Source organism: Saccopteryx leptura, chromosome 1 (genome assembly GCF_036850995.1).
Source record: "Saccopteryx leptura isolate mSacLep1 chromosome 1, mSacLep1_pri_phased_curated, whole genome shotgun sequence".
Taxonomy (NCBI): domain Eukaryota; kingdom Metazoa; phylum Chordata; class Mammalia; order Chiroptera; family Emballonuridae; genus Saccopteryx; species Saccopteryx leptura.
In genome coordinates this window covers 339452054-339476918 of record NC_089503.1, presented here as the reverse complement: position 1 = coordinate 339476918, position 24865 = coordinate 339452054, and the positions used below count along the sequence as shown (strand labels likewise).

The 24865-nt window shown below is 37.6% G+C and overlaps 1 protein-coding gene across 6 annotated transcripts in view; it reads right to left on the bottom strand.

Annotated features, from left to right (window-relative positions):
• Positions 1-585: 585 nt before the first annotated feature.
• Positions 586-24865, bottom strand: part of SNX14 (sorting nexin 14) — a 96497-nt gene continuing 72217 nt past the window's right edge. For 3 of the 6 annotated variants that reach the window (XM_066358922.1, XM_066358926.1, XM_066358927.1), the window contains 11 exons: positions 23774-23857; positions 20932-21032; positions 13697-13808; positions 11054-11094; positions 10104-10223; positions 7583-7706; positions 7156-7320; positions 6883-6978; positions 3596-3687; positions 2881-2937; positions 587-810 (listed from right to left, as the gene is read on the bottom strand). In XM_066358922.1, coding sequence (XP_066215019.1) covers positions 772-810; positions 2881-2937; positions 3596-3687; positions 6883-6978; positions 7156-7320; positions 7583-7706; positions 10104-10223; positions 11054-11094; positions 13697-13808; positions 20932-21032; positions 23774-23857 — 1031 coding nt within the window. In that variant the 3' untranslated portion in view covers positions 587-771. Of the gene's footprint in view, positions 811-1906; positions 1940-2880; positions 2938-3595; positions 3688-6882; positions 6979-7155; positions 7321-7582; positions 7707-10103; positions 10224-11053; positions 11095-13696; positions 13809-20931; positions 21033-23773; positions 23858-24865 lie in introns of those variants that run through there. The other 3 variants (XM_066358923.1, XM_066358924.1, XM_066358925.1) reach the window with 2 other exon arrangements.

Genomic DNA, 24865 nt, shown 5'->3' with positions numbered 1-24865 from the left:
ATCCCGGCTGGTTGGCTCAGTGGTAGAGTGTCGGCCTGGCGTGTGGAAGTCCCAGGTTCAATCCCCAGCCAGGCACACAGGAGAAGCGCCCATCTGCTTCTCCACCACTCCCCCTCTCCTTTCTCTCTGTCTCTCTCTTCCCCTCCCGCAGCCGGGGCTCCATTGGAGCAAAGTTGGCCCAGGCGCTGAGGATGGCTCCATGGTCTCTGCTTTAGGCACTAGAATGGCTCTGGTTGCGACAGAGCGATGCCCCAGATGGGCAGAGCATCACTCCCTGGTGGGCATGCCAGGTGGATCCCAGTCTGGCGCATGCGGGAGTCTGTCTGACTGCCTCCCCATTTCCAACTTCAGAAAAATAAAAAATAAAAAAAAATTAATTCTAAATAAGAAAACAAATAAGATCTTACTCCTATTTCTCTACACCAAATACAATTATTTTCAAAATGACACAATACAAAGGTTATTGGTCTTATCTGTTTATCCCAGATTAGAAGGAGATTATGAATTATCTCTTTAAAAAATGGCAATAACAAGTGATGTATGTCTAATAAAATTTACATAACAAGTGTAAAATGAAAGGCCATGAAAACCAGTCACTTTTATTTATAATTAAGTTTGTTAGTCTTTATTAAAACAAAAAAATCAAAATTTCAAATACAGAATTACATGATATATACAAGAATATACAAAAGTAAAAGAAAAAACAGTATATATCTACTACACTAGCACAGAAGAAATTTCAACGGATTATTCTATCTCAAATCCAAATGTTTACATCCAGGATGTCACAGAGGTTACTTCCTTTTGTACCTAAAGTAAAAATAAATCTATTTAATAGGAGACAATAAAATAGAATTCATTTGTGAATTGCCTAACAGTTCCACAGTCCTAATCCCAATGTTTTAAAATTCTACTGAGACATGTGTATATGTAAATACACACACATACACACACATATATAAATTAAACCAAAATAAATTAGCTGGCATATGCTTCAGGTAATATCTATGTTTTAGATATGAGAAAAATGACAAGGTGTAGGGCAGTGGTTCTCAAACTTTTTGAAGTCGGGGTGCATTTAAAATCCTATAAATAATTGTAGGCGTACTATCGATATATACAAATTTCTGAGAAAAATGTTATAATAATTAAGTCAAATATTAAAGAAAAGAAATATAAAGTGCAAGTATGCTTTTACAGTAATTAAATGAAATAAATATGACAAAATTAAATTTATTCTGACATTAAAAAACATTTTTGTTATATTTTTTGAGTTATGCTTTTTAGAATTCATAAAAAAGAGGGGTTAAATATAAAAAAACGACAAAAAAGTTATCTCTATATACAGTGGTACCTTGAGATATGAACAGACCAACATACGAATTTTTTAAGATACAAGCTGTGACTCGGTCTGTATTTTTGTTCGAGATCTGAGCGAAATTCCGAGATACAAGTCGTGATTCAGGAAGCTGCCGCTAGTTGGCACATTGGCGCACAGATCCAGTACTGACTGTTTGATATACAAGTTGACTGACTTAAGAGCTCAGTTACAGAACAAATTAAATTCGTATCTCAAGGTACCACTATATAGATACATTCTTAGTAAGATTTAGTAAATTTGGCAGGTCCCGGTGCAAATGTGTTAAGTTTTTTCTCTCTTGTGTTTATGAGAAACATGAGCCTGATGTGTTCTAGGAATTTCTTCAATGTTTGGGCATATATTTGAAAGGCAAATTCTCATTTTTTCATCAATACATTGAAGAATTCCTCTATTTTTACTCTTAATTGTGTTGAGTGCAGAAAACATCAACCATACATAGCATCTTAACTTTACACCAAACAAAGGATAGAAGAAACTTGCCTCCAGTCTTTCCGGGAGGCAAGAACATGGGAGGTAGTGTAAACAATCCAGCACCACAGCTTAACAGCCTTTTACAACCTAATCAGGCAAGTGAGGTGGGGGGTTGGGCAGACTGTCAACTTACAGTCAATTCCCCATACCTCTGTTCCCCAAAAATCTAAACTCCAAAATGTCCCCAACAGGCATATATTTCTCTGGAATAGCACAGGGTGCACCTAGAAATCTTCTAGGGCGCACTAGTGCGCCCTGGCACACACTTTGAGAACCACTGGTGTAGGGGCAGACCTTATAAATTCTCAAACAGAAAGCTGAAGATTTCCTGGACTGATTCCTATGTAAATTGAACTTAACATGTCCATAACTGCCACCCTGTTTTAATATACATATAATAATACTATAACAAGCTTATAATTTATAGGTAAATAGTCCAAATCTGAGTTCTGTGAAACTGGCATTTCATTTTTATACCACAACCTTGAAGAGTACTTATTTCATCTGACCAAAGGGATTAGTCAAAAAATAAAAAGAATAAAAAATAATGACTTAAATCTTTGCTCAAATCTAAACATCCTCAAAAGCCAATATAATAATAATATTGCCATCCTCTTTTGAAATTAATTTTGTGCTCTTGGGTTAATTTAAATTCAGCTGGTTCAAAAATACTTGACTAACATACCCAGTATTCAGTATTGCAAAAGACAGCCCAAAGAACCCGGCCCATTCTAGTGCAAGGACTTAACTTCATACCTTCTTCTGGAAAGACTCTACAGAGTGTAATGTTCTTTTCTACTTTTAATTAGGAAGGGATGAAGTCAAGGCAGAGGCTATTCAGTTCCTGACACCAAAATACATTCTATGTTTGAGCATGTTGAATAAAAAAAATAGAGCCACTTGTTAAGGTTGTTCATTTTTAAAAGAATCACAGTCACAAGGATTTCCTTAATTTTTATGTCCCTATTAAAACAAATGTCAGTATATGATTAAAAACATAAGGAATAAAATTGCTGCTTTTCAGTTACCTTATTGAGTTCAGGAAACAGTTCTTGTATCACAATGTCCAATAAAACATAAGTCAGCTAAAGCACCAAAAAAAAATTTTAAGGCTTAGACAAAGAAAGCCATAAAAATGATAAACACAAAATTCAGGACTGTGGTTACTTCTAAATGGGAAGGCAGGGAACAGAAATGACAATACAAAACAAGCACAAAAGTAGCTTCTAGTATCTATAATGCTCTATTTTTATAATGAGTGTTAGATACTCATGTGTTCACATGTGTACTTTTTATTATTATGCCTCATTAATTCAATTTATGTTAGATATTTTATATATAACAAAAATTTTAAAGAACAAGCAGGATACAAAACTGTAACTGTATTAAGATCTCAAGATATGTTAGACTCTAAATATAAAAATGTTAACTGTGATTAATGATAACTCTGTTATCTAGATGATAAAATTCTCAATTTCTTAATTTTTACTTTATTTTATGAATTTTCTGTATATTCCAAATTCTCTATAATGAATATGTTTATTTTAAATCAAAACACTTCATATTATAAAGAAAACAGGGTAATCACTAAAAAGAGTAACACAAATAAAACCTACTGTTTCCTATTTGAATGTTTGAATTATACTGCCTTTGGGCACTTCACGGTTAATAATATACCAGATCCCTACAGTGTCATTCACCAAATTTAGCCAACTCCAGTCAACATGCTTTAATGAATTTTACCTGCTTGTTGAGAACTGGTTGCTGTAAGCCATCAAATAGAAGCCTGGTGCTTTCATACTTGGTTTCTTCACCAATACACTTGACAATAAGATCTAAACAAGAAAGTCACATGTGAAACAATTTTATATTGTAAAGTGATTCATCATTAACTAAATCATAGAAAAAAATTTCTGTTTCCTGGAAATTATGCAAAAACTATGAATCAGAATTTTCTTTCCTTTTTTTCTTTCTTTCTCTTTTATTATTAAGTGAGAGGGAGGCAAACAGACTCCCACGTGTCCCGACAAAATCCATCCAGCAAGCCCCCTACAGGGAGATGCTCTGCCCATCTGGGACCACTGCTCCATTGCTTGGCAACCAAGCTATTCCCACGCCTGAGGTAAGGCTATGGAGCCATCCTCAGCGCCTGGGGCCAACTTGCTTGAACTTTCAACCCATGGCTGTGGGAGGGAAAGAGAGAGAGAAGGGGGAAGGGTGGAGAAGCAGATAGTTGCTTCTCCTGTGTGCTCTGGCCATGAATTGAACCCGGGACTTCCGCATGCTGGCTGACGCTATACCGCTGAGCCAACAGGCCAGGGCCCAGAATTTCTAAACCAGGGTTTCTGCAAGGGTTCTATGGTCAAGTTGAAAAATGCAGTATCAGGTATCCTCTTTTTGGAGATTCACAATACACAAAGAATATTGCAAACATACAGAATGTTGTGGTAAAGAAATTTGCCTCTATTATTAAGGGATAAAAGACAGTTCAAAAATAATACTTATTTTATTATTCCATCTAGGAAAAACAAAGTAAATCCCTAAAATTATGTCTGTACGTTTCTATACATACATGTATAGAAATGCATACAAAAATGTCTGTGAGGATTAACATCAACTGGAGCACATGGAGGGGGCTATTTCTGCACAGTGGGAAGAGAATAGCTCTGACTTTTTACTCTACTGTATATATTTTCATGTTTAAATATCTTAATATCAGAAAATAAAGTTTAATTTTTAACAGGGACTTCCCTCAATGAAAATGACCACTTGGTTTCTGTACTATTTGTATAATGATCAACCATCTTACAGAACAATCCTTTTAGGAGATATTTAAACACTAGTTTAGTGTTCAGAAAAAAGTCACGTATTACTCCTATTATCAAAAACAGTCAGTCCTTATTTTTTTTTAATTTTTTTAAATTTATTTTTAATTTTTAACTTTATTCAGTTTTTTTTAGAGAGACAGAGAGAGAGAGAGAGAGAGAGAGAGAGAAGGGAGAGGAGCAGAAAGCATCAACTCTCATATGTGCCTTGGCCAGGGAAGCCCAGGGTTTTGGACCGGCGACCTCAGTGTTCCCAGGTCGACACTTTATCCACTGCGCCACCACAGGTCAGGCACCAGTCAGTCCTTATTAAAATCTCTAAATATTTCCCCCCAAACAGGAAAAGAAAATAATTTGTAAGTAAATGAGGTGCTCAAATATTTGTTTCTTCCCCACAATCATCAAAAAACTCATAATGCTGTGCATAGAAAATTCTCACTTTGTTTGCTTTTATGAGGTAACTTTAACCCGCAGAGGCAAAAAACAAATTCAATTTACAATAACCATAGTAGATCCTTGATATTTTCAAGCTATGTAACCCAATATGGATCTTTTTGAATGTTCTAATTCATCAATACTACATAGAATTTCCCAACTAATATGGATGGAGAATAATGATTCCTTAAGGTCCTTTAGGAGTCAGTAAGAATTGAGACGTAAAGGACAGCTGAATGACATACTAAGATTACTCACTAGCTACACTATTCCTGCCCAAATGAAAGTCTTCAAGTAAATGTGATTCAAATTTGTGCCTCAACAAATAACCCATTATTATATTCATTGGCTTTCCATGTTGTTCCTGAATAACAAAACCAAGACTGCTAAAACCGTGAATGCTGTATCATATTATAAAACAGGTAAGAAATTATTGCATTATTTATTTACAGAAGACTTAGTCAAAAATAAGTTTTGTTTACTTTTACATTCTGACCAGAGATTTAACTTAACTGTCTTCACAAAGAACAGAACTATTCTGGGATAATTTTTCAATGATAAGAATTCTGTAAAGTATAATCCTAAGCCCTCTTCAAGTCTTACTCTATATTTTCTCCCAGGGCATTATTATCCACTCACACATTTCCCCCGTATCTCTATCCTGTACCATCATTCCTTCAATTACCAACCTGGATACCTGAATGCTCATTAGTCATTTCCTCCTGAATAATGTATAGGCACTTCACACTAAAAAATGTCTCAAACTAAGCCCTGCCCAGCCGGCTCAGTGGTAGAGCATCGGCCTGGTGTGTGGAGGTCCCAGGTTCAATTCTCTGCCAGGGCACACAGGAGAAGCACTATGTACTTCCCCACCCCTCCCCTTCTCGCTTCTCTCTCTCTCTCTCTCTCTCTCTTTTTCTCCCGCAGCCAAGGCTCCATTGGAGCAAAGTTGCCCCAGGTGCTGAGGATGGCTCCATGACCTCTGTCTCAAGCACTAGAATGGCTCTGGTTGCAGCGCAGCAATGCCCTAGATGGGCAGAGCATTGTCCCCTGGTGGGCAGGCTGGGTGGATCCTGGTCAGGTGCATGCAGGAGTCTGTCTCTCTGCCTCCCCACTTCTCACTTCAGAAAAAAAAAAGTCTTACACTAAGTATCCTCTGCTTAACCCCCAGAGATTTTTTCTTTGTATTTCCCACCTCAGTAAGAGGGTTACTACCATTCATTTAAATAGTGGCCTGAGCTGACCTCCTTTACAGGAGAGGTGATCATCCTCCGTCCTTTGAGATATCTGTGACTTGAGCATGACTCTATGATCACATGTATGTTTTGACTGCATATCTGTCTTCCTGCTAGACTTGAGCTATCCAAGTATACTTTGTTTATCCCTTATACCTCTACATAGTGCCTGGAACATGGAAGGTGCTCAATAAATTTGGAATGAATTTTGATCTTTTAGTCATACACACTAGTATAGCTCTTCTCATGGTAGAGTGGGCAGCAGGACCCCAACTGTCACACAAACATGTCACTATGACTACTCTGTTAATGTTATTATTGAAATAATCCATTTGTGTGCATAGAAACAGCCTTGTTTTAAAATTCTTAGTGCTATCATCATAAAAACCAATTTTTTCTTAACGGTTTAATTTTATCAGTTCTTATAACTATTTCTAAAATAAAAACTCACAGTAAAATTTAGCTTCCATATTTACTATACATTTTTACCTCAAAGGCTATTAATTTATATTAAAGTACTTCTTAAATATTACACCTGGAATGTAATTCATCATTTCTTCAAATGTCTGTTTTGCTCGTTTTTGCTTGTCTTGGAGAGAGCGAGGTTCGGTGTTTTCACAGAATATAGCATCTAAAAAGAAAAAAGAAGTATTTGCTGAAATTTTCACCTATTTTACATAAAGTATTTATTTTCTCATAGTAGAAATACTAATAAACCAAATAAAAACAAGACTTCTCATTCTTTTAGAGCCAATTAAAATAATTGACAGTACACAGAACATGAAACAATCCATGAGAAAATACAAACCTCTGAGAAGTGTTATAAGTGAAACTAAACGGTGCTCCTGAAATAACTGTTCTAGTTTACAGTGAAGATAGTAGTCAGTATACATTTCCAGGGTGTTTTTAAAGAGGATTCGAGTTCCCATTAAGAGATGATGAAGCCAGTCAGGAACTTGGAAAACCACCCGTCCTGAAAAGATCGCAAGGAATACTTCAAGTTTATATTTTAACATTTTCCAATATAAAAAGCACAAATGCTCAGTATTTTATTTGTAAACACTAGTAACTTTAATATATTCAAGACCAATTGCATCGAATTCTTATAAAAGAAGTACTTTCAATTTTTAAAAAAGTTATAACAGGGCAATACTTAAAAGTACTAATTTGCATCACAGAAGAAATATGATACATAAATGACAAACAGATTTTAATAGTAACCACAGTGATCTTACCTACATACATCAGGTAATCATAAACTCCTTCTACAGTCATCATCTCCATAAAATAATTCTGATTTTGCTTTCTTTCTGTATTCTCAGCACGGTTTGCATTATTCTTAAACAGGTCATTGAAAAGCTAAAGTAAAAGTTGAAATAACCAAGAAATATGTACTTTATTGCATCTGCTGATAATTACTAAGACTAAAGAAACACAGAGCAAAGACATTTAAAATTTTCTAATCAAAACAGAATATCAGGTTAAGATCTCCTTCTAAAATTCCACACTTATACTCAAAATTGAATTTTAAAAATATTCCTGCCTGACCAGGTGGTGGCACAGTGGACAGAACATCATCTTGGGATGGTGAGGACCCAGATTCAAAACCCCAGGGTCGCCAGCTTGAGTACAGGCTCATCTAACTTGAGCACAGGATCGCTGGCTTGAGCATGGGATCATAGACACGACTGTATGATCTCTGGCTTGAGCCCAAATGTCGCTAGCTTGAAGCCCAAGGTCACTGGCTCAGCTGGAGCACCCCAGCCAAGGCACATATGAGAAACAATCAATGAACAACTAAAAAAAAAAAGTGCCTCTACTACAAGTTGATGCTTCTCATCTCTCTCCCCTTCCTGTCTGTCCCTCTCTCTCTCACTTAAAAATAAAAAAATTTCCTCTAAAAATATTACATAAAAGTCTACATTCATTTCAGACACAGCAGATAATTCATTATCCATAAAAAGCCCCTTTGCTACTTTATATCAAAAGAAGTAAATGAACATATAAAGATGTATAAAAGTATTAATGCTAGCTACTTTAAAACTAGTATGATTTAATTATTTATTTATTTGTATTGATTTTTAGAGAGTGGAAAAGGAAGACAGTGTGTGTGTGTGTGTGTTTGTGTGTGTGTGTGTGTGTGTGTGTGTGTGTGTGTGTGTGTGAGAGAGAGAGAGAGAGAGAGAAAAAGCGTGAGAAACACTCACTTCTTGTTCCACTTACTCATGCCATCATTGGTAGATTCTTGAATGTGCCCTGAATAGGGATCAAACCCACAACCTCAGCATGATGGAACACTCTAACCAACTAAGCTACCCAGCCAGGGCCAAAACTAACATGATTTTTAAATTATAAGTTGCTGTTTAATTAAAGGGTGTTTAGAGGTGAACATTAAGCTTTAAGCAAAGTTCATGTGGATAGTAACAGTCAAGGCCCAGAAAGGACTTTGATTAATGTGAAAAAGATACAAAGAATTATGAATGAAAATATGCAACTAACTAAATCTCAATCTTACCTCCAAACTATGCAAAAAGCATCTATTATCAATAATAATAATCAAAGAGCAGAAATTAAGGAACTAAAAAAATTTTGACAGAAAAGATCAACAAAGTAAAAAAAAAAATGGACAAAATCTTCAGCAAGACTAATCAAAGGAAAAAGAGGACACAACTAATAATGCCAAAGAATATAAAAAGAGAATATTATTGACAACTTTAGGCCAAACACTTTTTAAATTTAGATAAAATAGAAAATTTCTTAAAAAATATAAACTATCAAAAAGTGATTCATAAAATAATAAACCTAAAAATTATAATCATTATTAAATTTGGTTGTAAAAAAACCTTTCTACAAACAAAACTCAAAGCCTAGATGACTTTATCAACAAGGTCTGTAAGTTATTTTTAAAAACTAGTAATTCCAGTAACTCTACCAGCAAATAGAAAAAGGTTAATATAACATCATTATCAAAACCTAAGATTAAGTAAACTTTCTTAATCTTACAAAGGATATCTGAGGAAAAAAGCTACACTATACTATTTAGTGGTGAAACACTGAACTCATTTCCTTTGTATAGCAGGTCCTATTCATAAATGCAAAACCTGCCATCATTTGCAGAAACCAGTAAGTTTGTAAATCTAAAAAAATTAATATATTACTAGAATTAATACAAGTCTGGCAAAATTATTAAACTTAAAAAAATCAATCAGAAAAAATCAACTATATTTCTGTTTACCAACGATAAAGTTATAGTAATAACAAAAATGAAGATATTTTGGGGAAGAGGAGAACTGTCCCTTGAGCTCACGTAGCTCCTGTGGCTGGGCACCACTTTGGCACTAAATTAAGCTTCTGGCACACAGGGAATATATATTTCCAATGCCTAACACTCAGTAGTAGGCACACAATAAAATACCTACTTAATGAATAGATCAGGTACTTTATAAATTAGTTTTGCCATCAAGTAATCATAAATACAATAGAGCAAGTAATTCCTTAATTATTGGAAGTTGGTGATTATAAACTCAGAAAACCACTTTAAAAAAAAAATCTCCCAAATACAAAAATGGTAGAAGTTTGCAAATACACCCTCTAAAGAAACATTTAACTAAGCAACTTACACTTTACAACTAATTTCCATATAAAGAAAATTAAAAGTTCCATCATTTCATTAACACAGGATTCTCCCTATAATGGAAAAGTTATCTCAAGTATTACAACTTTAAACTTATGGCTGTTTAAAGTAATGTTCAGTACCTTCTTGTTGTTTTCTGAAGTAGGACTGAGAATGGTCAGTTCTGGTTTACTTGGTTTAGGCTTTGGAGATTCACAAGAATTAATGAAATTCATGATGAAAGGCTCCAAATGCTGACCTTTCTGTGGTAATACAAAGACCATAGTGTGAAAATTGAAAATTAAGATTATGATTTTCAGTATCACATAATCCATTAAAATTTATTAATATTTAAATATGCTTTTGGCCCTGCCTGTTTGGCTCAGTGGATAGAGCATCAGCCCAGCATGCGGACGTCCTGGGTTCAACCTCCAGTCAGGGCACACATAAGAAGTGATCATTGCCCTGGCCGGTTGGCTCAGCGGTAGAGTGTCGGCCTAGCGTGCGGAGGACCCGGGTTCGATTCCAGGCCAGGGCACATAGGAGAAGCGCCCATTTGCTTCTCCACCCCTCCGCCGCGCTTTCCTCTCTGTCTCTCTCTTCCCCTCCCGCAGCCAAGGCTCCACTGGAGCAAAGATGGCCCGGGCACTGGGGATGGCTCTGTGGCCTCTGCCCCAGGCGCTAGAGTGGCTCTGGTCGCAACATGGCGACGCCCAGGATGGGCAGAGCATCGCCCCCTGGTGGGCAGAGCATCGCCCCATGGTGGGCGTGCCGGGTGGATCCCGGTCGGGCGCATGCGGGAGTCTGTCTGACTGTCTCTCCCTGTTTCCAGCTTCAGAAAAACGCAAAAAAAAAAAAAAAAAAAAAAAGAAGTGATCATCTGCTTCTCTTCCCCTCCCTCCCCCTCTTCACCTTCTCCTCCCCTCTCGTAGCCAGTGACTCGATTGGTTTGAGCTTGGGGCCAAGAGGGGGTTGATCGATGGACCTGGTTGGGGCACATGTAGGAGTCTATCTCTCCTCCTCTCACTTAAAAAATTATAAATAAATATACTTGTAACTAGCATGTTATAGAATACACAAATTGTTTATTTACCTCTTTCATTAGTTTTCCAGGAACAGACTTTATAATTTTTCCTGCAATTAAAAGTGAAATCTTAATTTTATAAAGGCATAATATACATCATAGTTTCTTATATAAATACTTCACTAGTTAATTTTAAATACTAAATAGCCAAGTAAAAAGTAAACCAATAAGAAATATATACTCATAATTATGTACTTTACATTGAACAGAAATTCACAATAACTAAAGTATACTTAACTATTTACAGATATAACATTTGGGATTTACTTTAAAATAATCCAGTAGGTGATAGAAGGTGAAGGGATTTAGGAAATAAAATAAATAAATATTATATATATATAAATACAGAGATACAGACAATAGTGTGATGATAGCCAGAGGGAAAGGGAGCAAAGGGGGCTGGGGAATGGGGATAAAAGAGACATTGCTTGAGGTAATAGGCACACATGCAGAGTGCAGATGTTTCATTGAGTTTCACACCTGTAACTGTACCCCAATAAATTCAATTTTAAAAAATTAATTAGTTTAAAAAAATTAAAAATAGCCTGACAAGGTGGTGGCACAGTGGATAGAGTATTGGACTGGGACGCAGAGGACTGAGGTTGCCTGTTTAAGCGCAGACTCATCCGGCTTGAGCACAGGGTTACTGACTTAAGAGTGGAATCATAGACATGACCCCATGGTTACTGGCTTGAGCCCAAAGGTCGTGGCTTGAAGCCCAAGGTTGCTGGTTTGAGCAAGGGGTCACTCGCTCTGCTGGATTCCCCTCCCACACCCTCCTACTGGTCAAGGCACATATAAGAAAGCAATCAATGAACAACTAAGGAGCTGCAACAAAGAACTAAAAATAAAAAATAAAATAAAAAATAATCCAGTGGGGTGGGAGGTGGGGGAACGGATAAAACAAGCCAAGTGTTAATAACTGCTGGAAAAGAAGAGTTCATTATATAAATTTCTCCATTTTTGTGTAAATTTGAATTTTTCCATAAAAGATATTTTAAAAATATTTTAAACAATGGTGAATATATAAAGATATCTAAAAGTATACAAGAGTTAGTCAAAATAAAAAAGTTATAAAATTGCTACATTTAAATTGACTGAGTAGTATATACATTATGTATTTTAGATTAAGAATATATACATATTCTAATCCTATTTACCAAAATTTCATCTTGATTTTATCTCCAGGTTCCCTCGTTATAAAATATCAAAGTTCTTAAGATTGTCTCAAGCATTTAGAAATGACTATAGGCTTTGGCTAGGTGGCTCACTGGCTATAGAGTGTTGTCCGGCACGCCAAGGTTACGGGTTTGAGTACCAGTCAGGGCACATATGAGAAGCAACCAATGAGTGTACAACTCAACTGAACAACTAAGTGGAACAACAAGTTGATGCTTCTCTCTCTCTCTCTCTCTCTCCCTCTCCTTTCCCCTCTCTCTTAAGTCAATGGAAAACTATAAAAAAAACCTATAAAATTAGTCAAAGTGATAAATACCACTTAAAGTTCTTTCAGTTCAATTTAGAAAAAAGTAGCCTTATGGCAATAGCAAGAGACATAATAATAGAAATTAAATGTGGAGATTGTTTTACAGCACACAAACCACCAACAGTCTTATCAGGTTATTTCTTTTTGGTATGCCCATAAACCACTCCTCCCTCATTAGAATTTCCAAAAGTCCTTATATTAAAAGGCCTTATTCTATGCTTTTCTCTCTAGCACATGCTCTTCCTGAGCCAAATGATTTGCTCCATCTGATTTCAAATAACACTCAAATCTCCACTCCTTACCTGTCTCCTGGCCTTTCCTGTCCTATAAAACTTTTTCAAGTAAAGTGTATAAACTCAGTAAATTCACAACTGCTCTTAATTTATTCCCTGTCTCACAGCAAATAACATTATTCATCCAGCTGTTAAAATAGGAACTTTGGTTACTTTGAACATTTCTTCTTCAGTTAAACCTAGGCACCCACAAAGTCTATACCCAATTCTACCTCCTATAAGCAAACATTCTCTCATGATAAGACCCCCCCCACACACACTTCTACCAAATATTTTGGCTCAAATAAATATATCAATTTGGAGAGACACAGATAAAAGCCAAATGCCTACTTATAATATTTAACTCATTCATTTAGGTCTATATAAACTTAAGGTTACATTATGTAAAATATATTTAGAAATATTGCTTTTCTTCCATTATTATCTTAATTTTATTCAACTTTTCCAGATTATAATAGCTTTGTCTGTGTTTAACTTTATATAAAAGAAATCATGCTGTATATTTTCTTTTGTTCAACCTGTTTTTACGATTATCAACATTGTTACAAGAAGCTATATGCTATAGGCATTCATTTTATGAATCTACCACAATTTATCTGCCCATTCTATTGCTGAAGAATATTTGTATTATTTCCAGTTTTGGCTATTATAAACAATGCTTCTATGAACATTCTTTAATATAAGGTTCTCTGAAATATATCTCTCAGAGGGGAACTGCTGGGTCAGTTAGTTTTATAACAAGCTTTTCTCAAGTGTTTTTCAAATTTATATTCCTACTAGCAGTGTATAAGAAGTCCTTTAGAGTTTGACACATGGCTTCACTATATAACCTATTTTTCTAAATCTGAAAATGCTAGTTCTAATTTGACTTACCAAGATTTACATCTGGTAGTATTTTATCAAGAAATTGTGTTTCTCCACCATTGGGGGACAGAAAATCTGCCAGAAGTTGACTATTACTCAGTTCCGGATGCTGTAGAAGTTTCTTGAATAAACAAAAGAAGAAAAAATAAGTTTAAAAATCTATAAAGGTGGTCAAAGCTATTTTAAAATAAATTTTGAAACCAAAAAAAAAAAAAAAAAATTTAAAACCTCAAAAGCTATTTTATATTCATAATAAAAAGAAAAACTATATGGAAAGAACAGTATCACATAACCGATAAACCCTCAGCCTCTACAGTCAGACATGAATAAGTTTGAATTCTAGCTCCTCTGTTTGTTAGCTAGATGACCTTAGAAAAGTTCCTAAATTGTCTAAGGATCAGTTTCCTCATGCATAAAATGAAAATATCTATTTACAAAGTTATTATATAAAACCTTTAGCACCTACCTGATGCAGAGGAAAAAAGATTAAACATTAGCTAATATTACTTCTCAGTTTCTCAATTATAAAAGAAGTATTTCAATATTATACAACCATCTTGATAATTAAAAGAAGTTGACATAAAGGATTTAGCAATAACTAAATGTAGAAATGTGAATTGGAAAATCTGTTTCTGTTCTTTCTGCAATATGATTTTCTTATGAGCCAAAATTTTCTTTTAAAGCCAAAATTAACCCAGTCTTACCTAATATAGAGTTTTGTAATCACAAAACAGTTTAAAAATTTGTGAGCAGAATTCTCCAGGGTGGGGCAAAGTAGGTTTACAGTCATAAGCACACGAAACAGAGTTTGGCCTTATATTACTTATTAGTTATTGTATTATTTTCCATAGAACTGTAAATCTACTTTTGCTCCACCCTGTATATAAACAAAATACCAGTACTTTAACTACATGTTATCAGAAAACATTTCTTCTAGAATAAGGTTCCTAAAAAGAATTGGTTCAAATAATGGGTTAATGATATCAAGAAAGACATAGGTAACACTGCTATGTGTTGTGTTCACATTTCCTCATAGTAAATAGTTAATAGTTAATTCATATTTCAAATTTCACACCACTGAAAGATTATATAAAAAATACTTTCTGAGTTAAAGTATCCAACAGTTCAAATTCAAGAAGTAAAATGCAAATATCTCTTGCCTGACCGCTGGTGGCGCAGTGGATAGAGCTTCAACCTGGGATGCTGAGGACCTAGGTTTTGAAACCTCAAGGTCACCAGCTTGAAAGTGGGCTCATCGGGTTTGAGCATAGGCTCACCATTAAGTACGAGGCTGCCAGCCTGAGCATGGGATCAACCACATGATCCCATGGTCACTGTCTTGAGCTCATAGGTCATTGGCTTGGTTAGAGCATCCCACTAAGACACATATGAGAAGCAATCAATGAACAACTAAAAAGTGCCACAACTACAAGTTGATGCTTCTCATCTCTCTCCTTTCCTGTCTCTCTCTAAAAAAAAAAAAAAAGCAAATACCTCTTTATACTGTTGAATATTATTAACTAATAAAGTGCTTGTTTTGGGGCTTGACCAGGCACAGTGCAGTGAACAGAGTGTCAACCTTGGATGCTGAGGACTTGGGTTCAAAACCCCTACATCACCAGCTTGAGCACGGGGTCACCAGTTTGGGCATGGGATCACAGACATGACCCCATGCTCGCTGGCTTGAACCCAAAGGTCACTGGCTTGGCTGGAGCTCCCTGGTCAAGACACACATGAGAAAACAATCAGTGAACAACTAAAGTGCTGTAACTATGAGTTGATGCTTCTAATCTCTCCCTTTCTGTCTGTCCCTGTCTGTCTCCCCCAACCCTTGTCCCTCTCTCCTTCACTAAAAAAAGAAAAATAATAAAAGTACTTGGTTTTGGCTATAATGTAACCAAATTAAAGTAAGTTAACACTTAACAAAAACTACAAAATTGCATGGCCAAATAAAAAGGATGTTTTAAAAATAAAACAAAAGTATCCACTCTGGTTCTTAGACACTTGATAAAAGAAAAAAGATGGTCATTAATTTTAGAGAAGTCTCAAGTAACATTTCTTTTAGAGCACGTGTGCCTGAGAGAAACAGAGAGAAAAGGAGAAAGAGAGACAGGGAGGGAGACAATAAGGGAAAGAGATGAGAAGCATCAATTATAGTTGCATCACTTTAGTTCTTCACTGATTGCTTCTCACATGTGCCTTTTCCAAGGTGGTGGCTCAAGCTGAGCCAGTGATCCTTTGCTCAAGCCAGTGACCATGGGATCATGTTGATCCCACACTCAAACCAGGGACCCCGTGCTCAAGTTAACGAGCCTGCACTCAAACCTGAGAAGCTCGCATTCAAGCCAACAACCTTGGGGTTTCGAACCTGGGACCTCAGCATCCCATGTCAATGGTCTATCCACTGCGCCATCACTAGTCAGGCTCAAGTAAGTTATTTTTAAGATATTTGTAACTACAATGGAAAAAATATACCAATTATATTGTTTACATAACACAATACCAACACACTGAGAAAAATAAAATTCAATTCTAAGTGGTAAACGCTAGAGTTAGAAGATCCCAAGAAAATAGAAAAACAAGTTGAAAAAGGAAAAGAATAAGGAATAAAACAAGAGGGAAGATTGCGAAGTTCAGAAAGTGCTAAACACAAAAGTCAAAGAATAAGGCAAAAATAACAAAAACTACCCAGTATTCTTAGTATGTATTTAATGTTTTACATCAAATTATGTTTCTTTTCGTACCTTCCCATATCAAAACTAAGCTCAACATAAGACTTTTTTTCCTCTAAAAATATATCTGGTATTTCATTAGTTTCTATATTTTTTAAAAGTATCCTCTTGAAACAGGGACGCTGGAAGGTAGGCTTCCCCCTCACTCCTCTAAGGGAGGGTTCAGTCTCTTCCAGTCCTGCTCCAGCCACCTATGACCTAACCTTGCTCAGAAAGCTGGGGTTTGCCACTGAAGGCTGAAGGTGCCCAGGGCCGTCGGCCCCATCTACGACACTGTGGACGAGCCCAGGGTATTTGTTCCAAGAAGCAGGTAAACTGATCTCATTTGCACAAGGGCCACTTAACTATGTTTGGCCTGAATAGTCAGGTTTTTTATTCTTCCCTCAAAGATCTCTGTTGTGGGTGTTGATAGCCCTATTTTCTGCTGCTTTGTTTAATATATAGTGTTTCCTTTATCCCTCCTATCTCAATGCCCCACTCATATTTCCTTTATCCCTCCTATCCCAGCCCCACTCAGGCTGGGACCTACTCCTAATGTAGAGCTCTCTTTCCCCCTTTTGCCAACTTCTATTATGAATCTACCTTTGCCACCCAGCTTAGTGTATCCCAAGGTTCTCTGTACCATGCCACAGTCGCAGAGCTCCAGGGAAAAGCTACCTGGTCTCATCTCTCCAGGCAGAGGAGAACAGAAGCTCCATATCCACGCATGCTGCAAATGGCTTTTCCAGTCTACCTGAATCATTACCAGCTAGAAGCAGTGGTCATTGGGACTTGGACATGAGCTGCAAAGTATAGAATGGTGACAACAATTCCAGTGCCATGCGGACTTTTCCTGGATGTGGACTTTTCCTGGACTCCTGCTCCCTGTGACAGATCCTACAGACTGAACTGTGGTTGGGTTGCATTTTTCAGGGATTTGACATGGTGATGGGGCCAACTTGGACTTGGTGAACATGTTAAGGACACTACTCTTTTATGGATTCTTGCTGTATTGGCCAAGAGTTTGCTTAAAGGCTTTTGATCACTGTAAAAAAAAAATAGAAGGCTGGATAAAGAAGATGGGGCACATATACACCATGGTATACTAGTCAGCTAGAAGAAATGATGACATGGGATCACTTACAGCAGATTGGTGGAATCTTGATAACATTATGTGGAGTGAAATAAGCGAATCAGAAAAAAACAAGAACTGCAGGATTCCATACATTGGTGGGACATAAAAGTGAGACTAAGAGACATGGACAGGAGTGTGGTGGTTATGGGGGGTGGGGGGAGGGAAGAAGAGGGGGGGGAGGGGGAGGGGTACAAAGAAAACTGGATAGAGGGTGACGGAAGACGATCTCTCTTTGGGTGATGGGTATGCAACAGAACTAAATGACAAAATAACCTGGAAATGTTTTCTTTGAATATATGTACCCTGATTTATTGATGTCACCCCATTTAAATAAAAATTTATTTATTAAAAAAAAAAAAAAAGGGGTTGGGGGAGGGGAGGGTCACAAAGATCATGGCTTTTCAGCATTTGCCATATTCCCCCCTTAATCTATAGACAGAGCAAATATTTAAGTATGGTGTTCCCACTACAAAGACTGCTGTCTTAGGGACAAATGCTGATAAACTACTTCAGCAGTTCCTCCTTCTTCAAAGACTTATATGTAAACATAGAGCTCCATGTTTCATAGGACATACTCAAGCTCACTCCATGCTCCCTGGAGCTTTAGCACAAGGGAATGCCCCCTCCCTTTTTTTATTTTTTTATTTTATTTTATTTTATTTTATTTTTTTTTAGTATTTTTTCTTTTATTTATTTATTTTTTGTATATTTCTGAGGATGGGGATGGGGAGGCAGTCAGACAGACTCCTGCATGTGCCTGACTGGGATCCACCTGGCATGCCTACCGGGGGGAATGCTCTGCCCATCTGGGATGTTGCTCTGTTACAACCCGAGCCATTCTAGCAACTGGGGTGGAGGCCGTGGGGCCATCCTTAGTGCCCAGGGTGGATTTGCTCTGGTGGAGCCTTGGCTGCGGGCGGGAGGAGAGAAACGAAGAGGAAGGAGAGAGGGAGGAGTGGAGAGGTAGATGGGCGCTTCTCCTGTGTGCTCTGGCCGGGAATCGAACCCGGGAATCCTGCACACCAGGCCAATGACTCCGACGGGTCTACCATATCATGCTTTTTACTTAAAAAAAAAAAAAATTTACATTTCTTTTGAACAGGAGACACCAAATCTTTTTCGCCTGCAAACTACTACCTTCTTTATTAGATCTAGCTAATAACACTGTTCTGTCTTTTTTCCAAATAGCTCCAGATATATGGAAAAGATTTATATAGGCAGATGGGGATCCTCAAACCCCTCAGCGAGATCTTCTGAGAATGGCTTTTAAGATACCTAGAGGCAGAAAAAGCCCAATAGAGATCAGGGGAACTACCAGCTTTTAGGATACACCCTTAAAGGCTCCAACACCCCAAAGGGGTCTCATAGGATGCCATCTGGGTCCTGCTTCAATAGTGGAAAGGAAGGTCATTGAGCTAAAGCCTGCCAGGCTTACAAGCCTCTGCGAGGAAACAGGGACACTGGAAGGTGGGCTTACCCCTTGCTCCTCTAAGGGAGGGTTCAGTCTCTTCCAGTCCTGCTCCAGCCACCTATGACCTAACCTTGCCCAGAAATCTGGGGTTTGCCACTGAAGGCTGAAGGTGCCCAGGGCCGTCGGCCCCATGTAGGACACTGTGGACGAGCCTAGGGTATTTCTTCCAAGAAGCAGGTAAACTGATCTCATTCGCACAAGGGCCACTTAACTATGTTTTGCCTGAATAGTCAGGTTTTTTATTCTTCCCTCAAAGATCTCTGTTGTGGGTGTTGATAGTCCTATTTTCTGCTGCTTTGCTTAATATATAGTGTTTCCTTTATCCCTCCTACCTCAATGTCCCACTCATATTTCAGGCTGGGACCTACTCCTAATTTAGAGCTCTCTTTCCTCCTTTTGCTAACTTGTATTATGAATTTACCTTTGCCACCCAGCTTAGTGTATCCCAAGGTTCTCTTTACCAGGCCACAGTCACAGAGCTCCAGGAAAAAGCAACCTGGTCTCAACTCTCCAGGCAGAGGAGAACAGAAGCTTCATATCCACGCATGCTGCAAATGGCTTTTTCCAGTCTACCTGAATCATTACCAGCTAGAAGCAGCGGTCATTGGGACTTGGACATGAGCTGCAAAGTATAGAATGGTGACAACAATTCCAGTGCCATGCGGACTTTTCCTGTGGAGAACTTTCCTGGACTCCTGCTCCCTGTGACAGCTCCTAACAGACTGAACTGTGGTTGGGTTGCATTTTTCAGGGATTTGGCATGGTGATGGGGCCAACTTGGACTTGGGGAACATGTTAAGGACACTACTCTTTTAGGGATTCTTGCTGTATTGGCCAAGAGTTTGCTTAAAGGCTTTTGATCACTGTAAAAAAAAAATAGAAGGCTGGATAAAGAAGATGGGGCACATATACACCATGGTATATTATTCAGCTAGGAGAAATGGTGACATCGGATCACTTATAGAGGAATGGTAGAGTCTTGGTAGCATTGTGCGGGGTGAAATAAGCGAATCAGAAAAAAACAGGAACTGCAGGATTCCATACATTGGTGGGACATAAAAGCGAGACTAAGAGGCATGGATAGGAGTGTGGTGGCTATGGGGGGTGGGGGGAGGGAAGGAGGGAGAGGGGGAGGGGGAGGGGTACAGAGAGAACTGGATGGAGGGTGGCGGAGGACGATCTCTCTTCGGGTGATGGGTATGCAACAGAACTAAATGACAAGATAACCTGGAAATGTTTTCTTTGAATGTATGTACCCTGATTTATTGATGTCACCCCATTAAAATAAAAATTTATTTAAAAAAAAAAAAAAAAGTATCCTCTTGACAATAATTCATCTTCACATAAAAAAAATTTTAGACCCAAGCCGGTTGGCTCAGTGGTAGAGTGTTGGCCCAGGATGTGGGAGTCCCGGGTTAGATTCCCAGTCAGGGCACACAGGAAAAGCGACCATCTGCTTCTCCATCCCTCCCCACCTCTTCTTCTCCTGCAGCCAAGGTTCGAATGGTTCAAGCAAAGTTGACCCCGGGCTCTGAGGATGGCTCCATGGCTTCACCTCAGGCACATAGCTTGGCTGCCCAGCAATGGAGCAGCAGCCCAGACAGGCAGAGAATGGCCTAGTAGGGGGCCTGCCGGGTGGATCCCGGTTGTGGCGCATGGGGAAGTCTATCTCTGCCTCTCCACCTCTCACTTAATAAAGAAGAAAAAAAATTACGTAAGACAGCATTTGAAATTGTGTTCCTCAGCATTTGTTGTCAGCTTGGCTCAAATAAACACTTATAAAAATTATCTTTAAAAAACTTTAAATAAAAATTTTAGAAATCTACATGACAGGTATTTTAAAGCAAAGCATATACACACAAGAAAAAAAAAGACAAATTAGAGAATGCTATGATTAACAATGTTTTAAACTGAGTTGGTACTATACCTGTAGATATTCCTGAAACTCTTCTCTCTTTGACTTTAAGAATTCATAATTTTTGGGGCCAATGATCCTCTTGGAAGGAAGCTGAGCATCAGGAAATGTGCCTGAAATTAATATGTAAGAAAGTTATTACTATATTCTTCTACTACTTTAAACACCTAATTTATAATTTACTGTAACATATTCATATTCCCAATGCTGCCTTGTAGAGATGTGTATTATCCTTTTTTTTTTTTCATTTTTATTTATTGATTTTAGCGAGAGAGGAAGGAAGGGGGTCAGGGTTAGAGAAAGAAAGAGAGAGAGAGAGAGAGAGAGAGAAAGGAACATTGAAAAAACTGTTACTGTCTGTGCCGACTGGGGATTGAACCAACCAGCAACCTCTGCACTTCGGGACGATGCTCTAAACAACCAAGCTATCCAGCCAAGGCCATTATCCTTTAAATCAGGGGTTGGTAACCTATGGCTCATGAGCCAGATGTGGCTTTTCTGATGGCTGCATCTGGCTCACAGAGAAATCTTTAATAAAAAAAATAATAATGTTAAAAATATAAAACATTCTCATGTATTACAATCTATTCATTTCCTACCGCTCATGTTCATGGTTGCAGGTGGCTAGAGCCAATCACAGCTGTCCTCCGGGGCAACACTAAATTTTTATTAGATAATGCATAACGTACATGGGCCACTGTATGGCTCTCATGGAATTACATTTTAAATATGTGGCATTCATGGCTCTCTCAGCCAAAAAGGTTCCCGACCCCTGCTTTAAATAATCTTGACAGAATTAGAGAGCATAGAAGTTCAGACCAAAGAACTTGAGTATACTGACATCCAAAATATCACCACTCTTCATTGACACAGATATATTTAAACTTGGATGCTAGGTAAAAAAGCTTCAAAAAATTATCATGCAATTATTTTGAAATTAGTGGGATTTTATTAGACAAAAATCTTACTAAAAAAATACCTACTTCCTCATGGGAAAAAATTATATGGCCAATGCTATACAAGCTTAAAACCAAAATTTAAAACCCTGTATGTTCTTTCTCAGATAGGGCTGAATTTTTTTTTTTTTTTTTTTGCATTTTTCTGAAGCTGGAAACAGGGAGAGACAGTCAGACAGACTCCCGCATGTGCCCGACCGGGATCCACCCGGCACGCCCACCATGGGGCCACGCTCTGCCCACCAGGGGGCCATGCTCTGCCCATCCTGGGCATCGCCATGTTGCGACCAGAGCCACTCTAGCGTCTGAGGCAGAGGCCACAGAGCCATCCCCAGCGCCCGGGCCATCTTTTCTCCAATGGAGCCTTGGCTGCGGGAGGGGAAGAGAGAGACAGAGAGGAAGGCGCGGTGGAGGGGTGGAGAAGCAAACGGGCGCTTCTCCTGAGTGCCCTGGCCGGGAATCGAACCCGGGTCCTCCGCACGCTAGGCCGACGCTCTACCGCTGAGCCAACCGGCCAGGGCCCAGGGCTGACTTTTGAAATTTTAGTACCAAAAGGAAAAATATTGTTGAGAATCCAACCAAATTCAGTTAATCTGGGATTTTAAAGTATGGAGATAAATGATCTTCACTCTAAACCAAAAGTAAAGTTCTCAGAGAAAGAACCAGACAAAGACAGCATTGCATGAGATTGGCAGAGACAGAGAAAACCATTTAAAGGCAAGTACAAAATCAAAATCTAGGTAAAAAGTATGAAGTGGGACCTTGTATTTTTTATCTTCCGATAATCTGTTTATTATGGGATTTACTCTTATAGTAGGGTAAAGAAGTTTCCCTGCTCTTTTCAATTCAGAACCAACCTGAATTTGGATTAGGAGACATTCCACAGAGCTTTTCTAAAATAAAAGGTTTCAGAATAGTATATCGAACCCACCAATTTACATACAAAATGACTGGAAATACTTTGTAACTATATCCCTAATATTAACTAATATAAATAGATAGATCAGAGACTAATATGGGAGCAGAAGAACTAAAAAGGAGAAGTACTCTCCTTTTCTGATTGATCTAGCCTCAAAAGAAATATTTATCTACAAATTTTGTTTCCATACCTAAATCTAAGAGCTAAATTAAAACATTTGCCATAAGGCACAGTAAACATGTCTACCAAAAAAGATAATAGTAAAAGAACAGAGCACCTCTGAAATACCTGGTTTAAATTTCTAACATGTCATAATAAAAATTGGAAAGAGAACCTTTTCTAAAATACAGTTAAAGAATAACTATCTTTCACATTTTAATATTATTTGAAAAGCAATAAATGTGCATTGTAAAAACTAAAAATATAAGCAAGAAGAAATAAGATAAAAAGTTTGTTCCTATCATCAACAGCAGCATACACAAGTGTCACTATTACATTTCTTAGTTAATATTACTTAAAATAAAAAATTAATTTGTGGCCCTGGCAGGTTTGCTCAGTGGTAGAGTATTGGCCCAGCATGTGGATGTCCCTGGTTCAATTTCCGGTCAGGGCACACAAGAGAAGTATCCATCTGCTTCTCCACCCCTTCCTCTCTTGCTTCTCTCTCTCTCTCTCTCTCTTCCTGCAGCCATGGCTCCACGGGAGCGGCTTGGCCCTGGGCACTGAGGTTGGCTCCATGGCCCCCGCCTCAGGCACTAAGAAGAGCTCAGTTGCTAAGCAATGGAGTAATGCCCCAGATGGACAGAGCACTGTCTCCTAGTGGGCTTGCTAGGTGGATCCCAGTTGGGGTGCATGCAGGAGTCTGTCTCTCTGCCTCCCGTCCTCTCACTGAATTAAAAAAAATTAATTAATTTGGTGCAACAGCCTTCAAGAAAGCTAAGATTAAAAAGTAATGTTTTATACAAAAAGGACAACATACCATGAAATTCTGTTAGTTTTGATTCAAGTACATAGAATTCAAGATATCTTCTATAGACAGACCAATGTTCAGGCTCATGCCCAACTGTAAATTGAATGAATACACACTAAATAATAAATAATTTTATAAACTACTATTAAAAGTATTTAAAACTTCAAGTATTCAGAGCTGAAAATTATTCCAGTCTTAATAATTTATTATTTCTTGGCATCACATTATTAATATATTTTATCTCCTTTTAATTTTAAATATTTTAGAAGAGTAAATTTCATCTATTTATAAAGTTATCTCAATAATATATACATTTTTCTACCACAGAATCATAGAGCTGACATCAACTTCAAAAATTATACAATTATGATTATTTTCTAAATTTCACAAAAATGGTATTTCTCATAAAATACTTGTAGTCAATTTTGGGTCTCTCAAATATTTACTAATTGTCTTGATCTAATACAGTATAGAACAGCCTATTCAAGAGAATTTTCTGCAAGTTCTGTGAATGTTCCATATTATCTGTACTAATATAACTGCTATTAGTTACTAATCACTTAAAATGTGGCTAGTATAAGTAAAGAACTGAAATTTCAATAAAACCTAATATTAATTACCACATGTGGACAGTGGCTACCAAACCAGACAGCAAGAACTAATGATTTAAAGAATAAGTCGCATTAACCCACCTATTCCAATTACAGTTCCCCAATTTACTAACTACAGGGTAGGGCAAAAGTAGGTTTACAGTTGTTCGTATGGAAAATATAATAATTAATAAATAATAAGAATAAGAATAAATTCTGTGTTTCATGTACTCACAACTATGAGTACTTTTTGCCCTGCCCTGTATGTAAATTTGAACAAATAACCTCACTGTGCCTTAGTTTGCTTAGCATAAAAATAATGATATCTATTACATAAAATAATCCCTGTAAGGCAGTGGTCCCCAACCTTTTTTTGGGCCACGGACTGGTTTAATGTCAGAAAATATTTTCACGAACTGGCCTTTAGGGTGGGACGGATAAATGTATCACGTGACTGAGACAGCATCAAGAGTAAGTCTTAGACGGATGTAACAGAGGGAATCTGGTCATT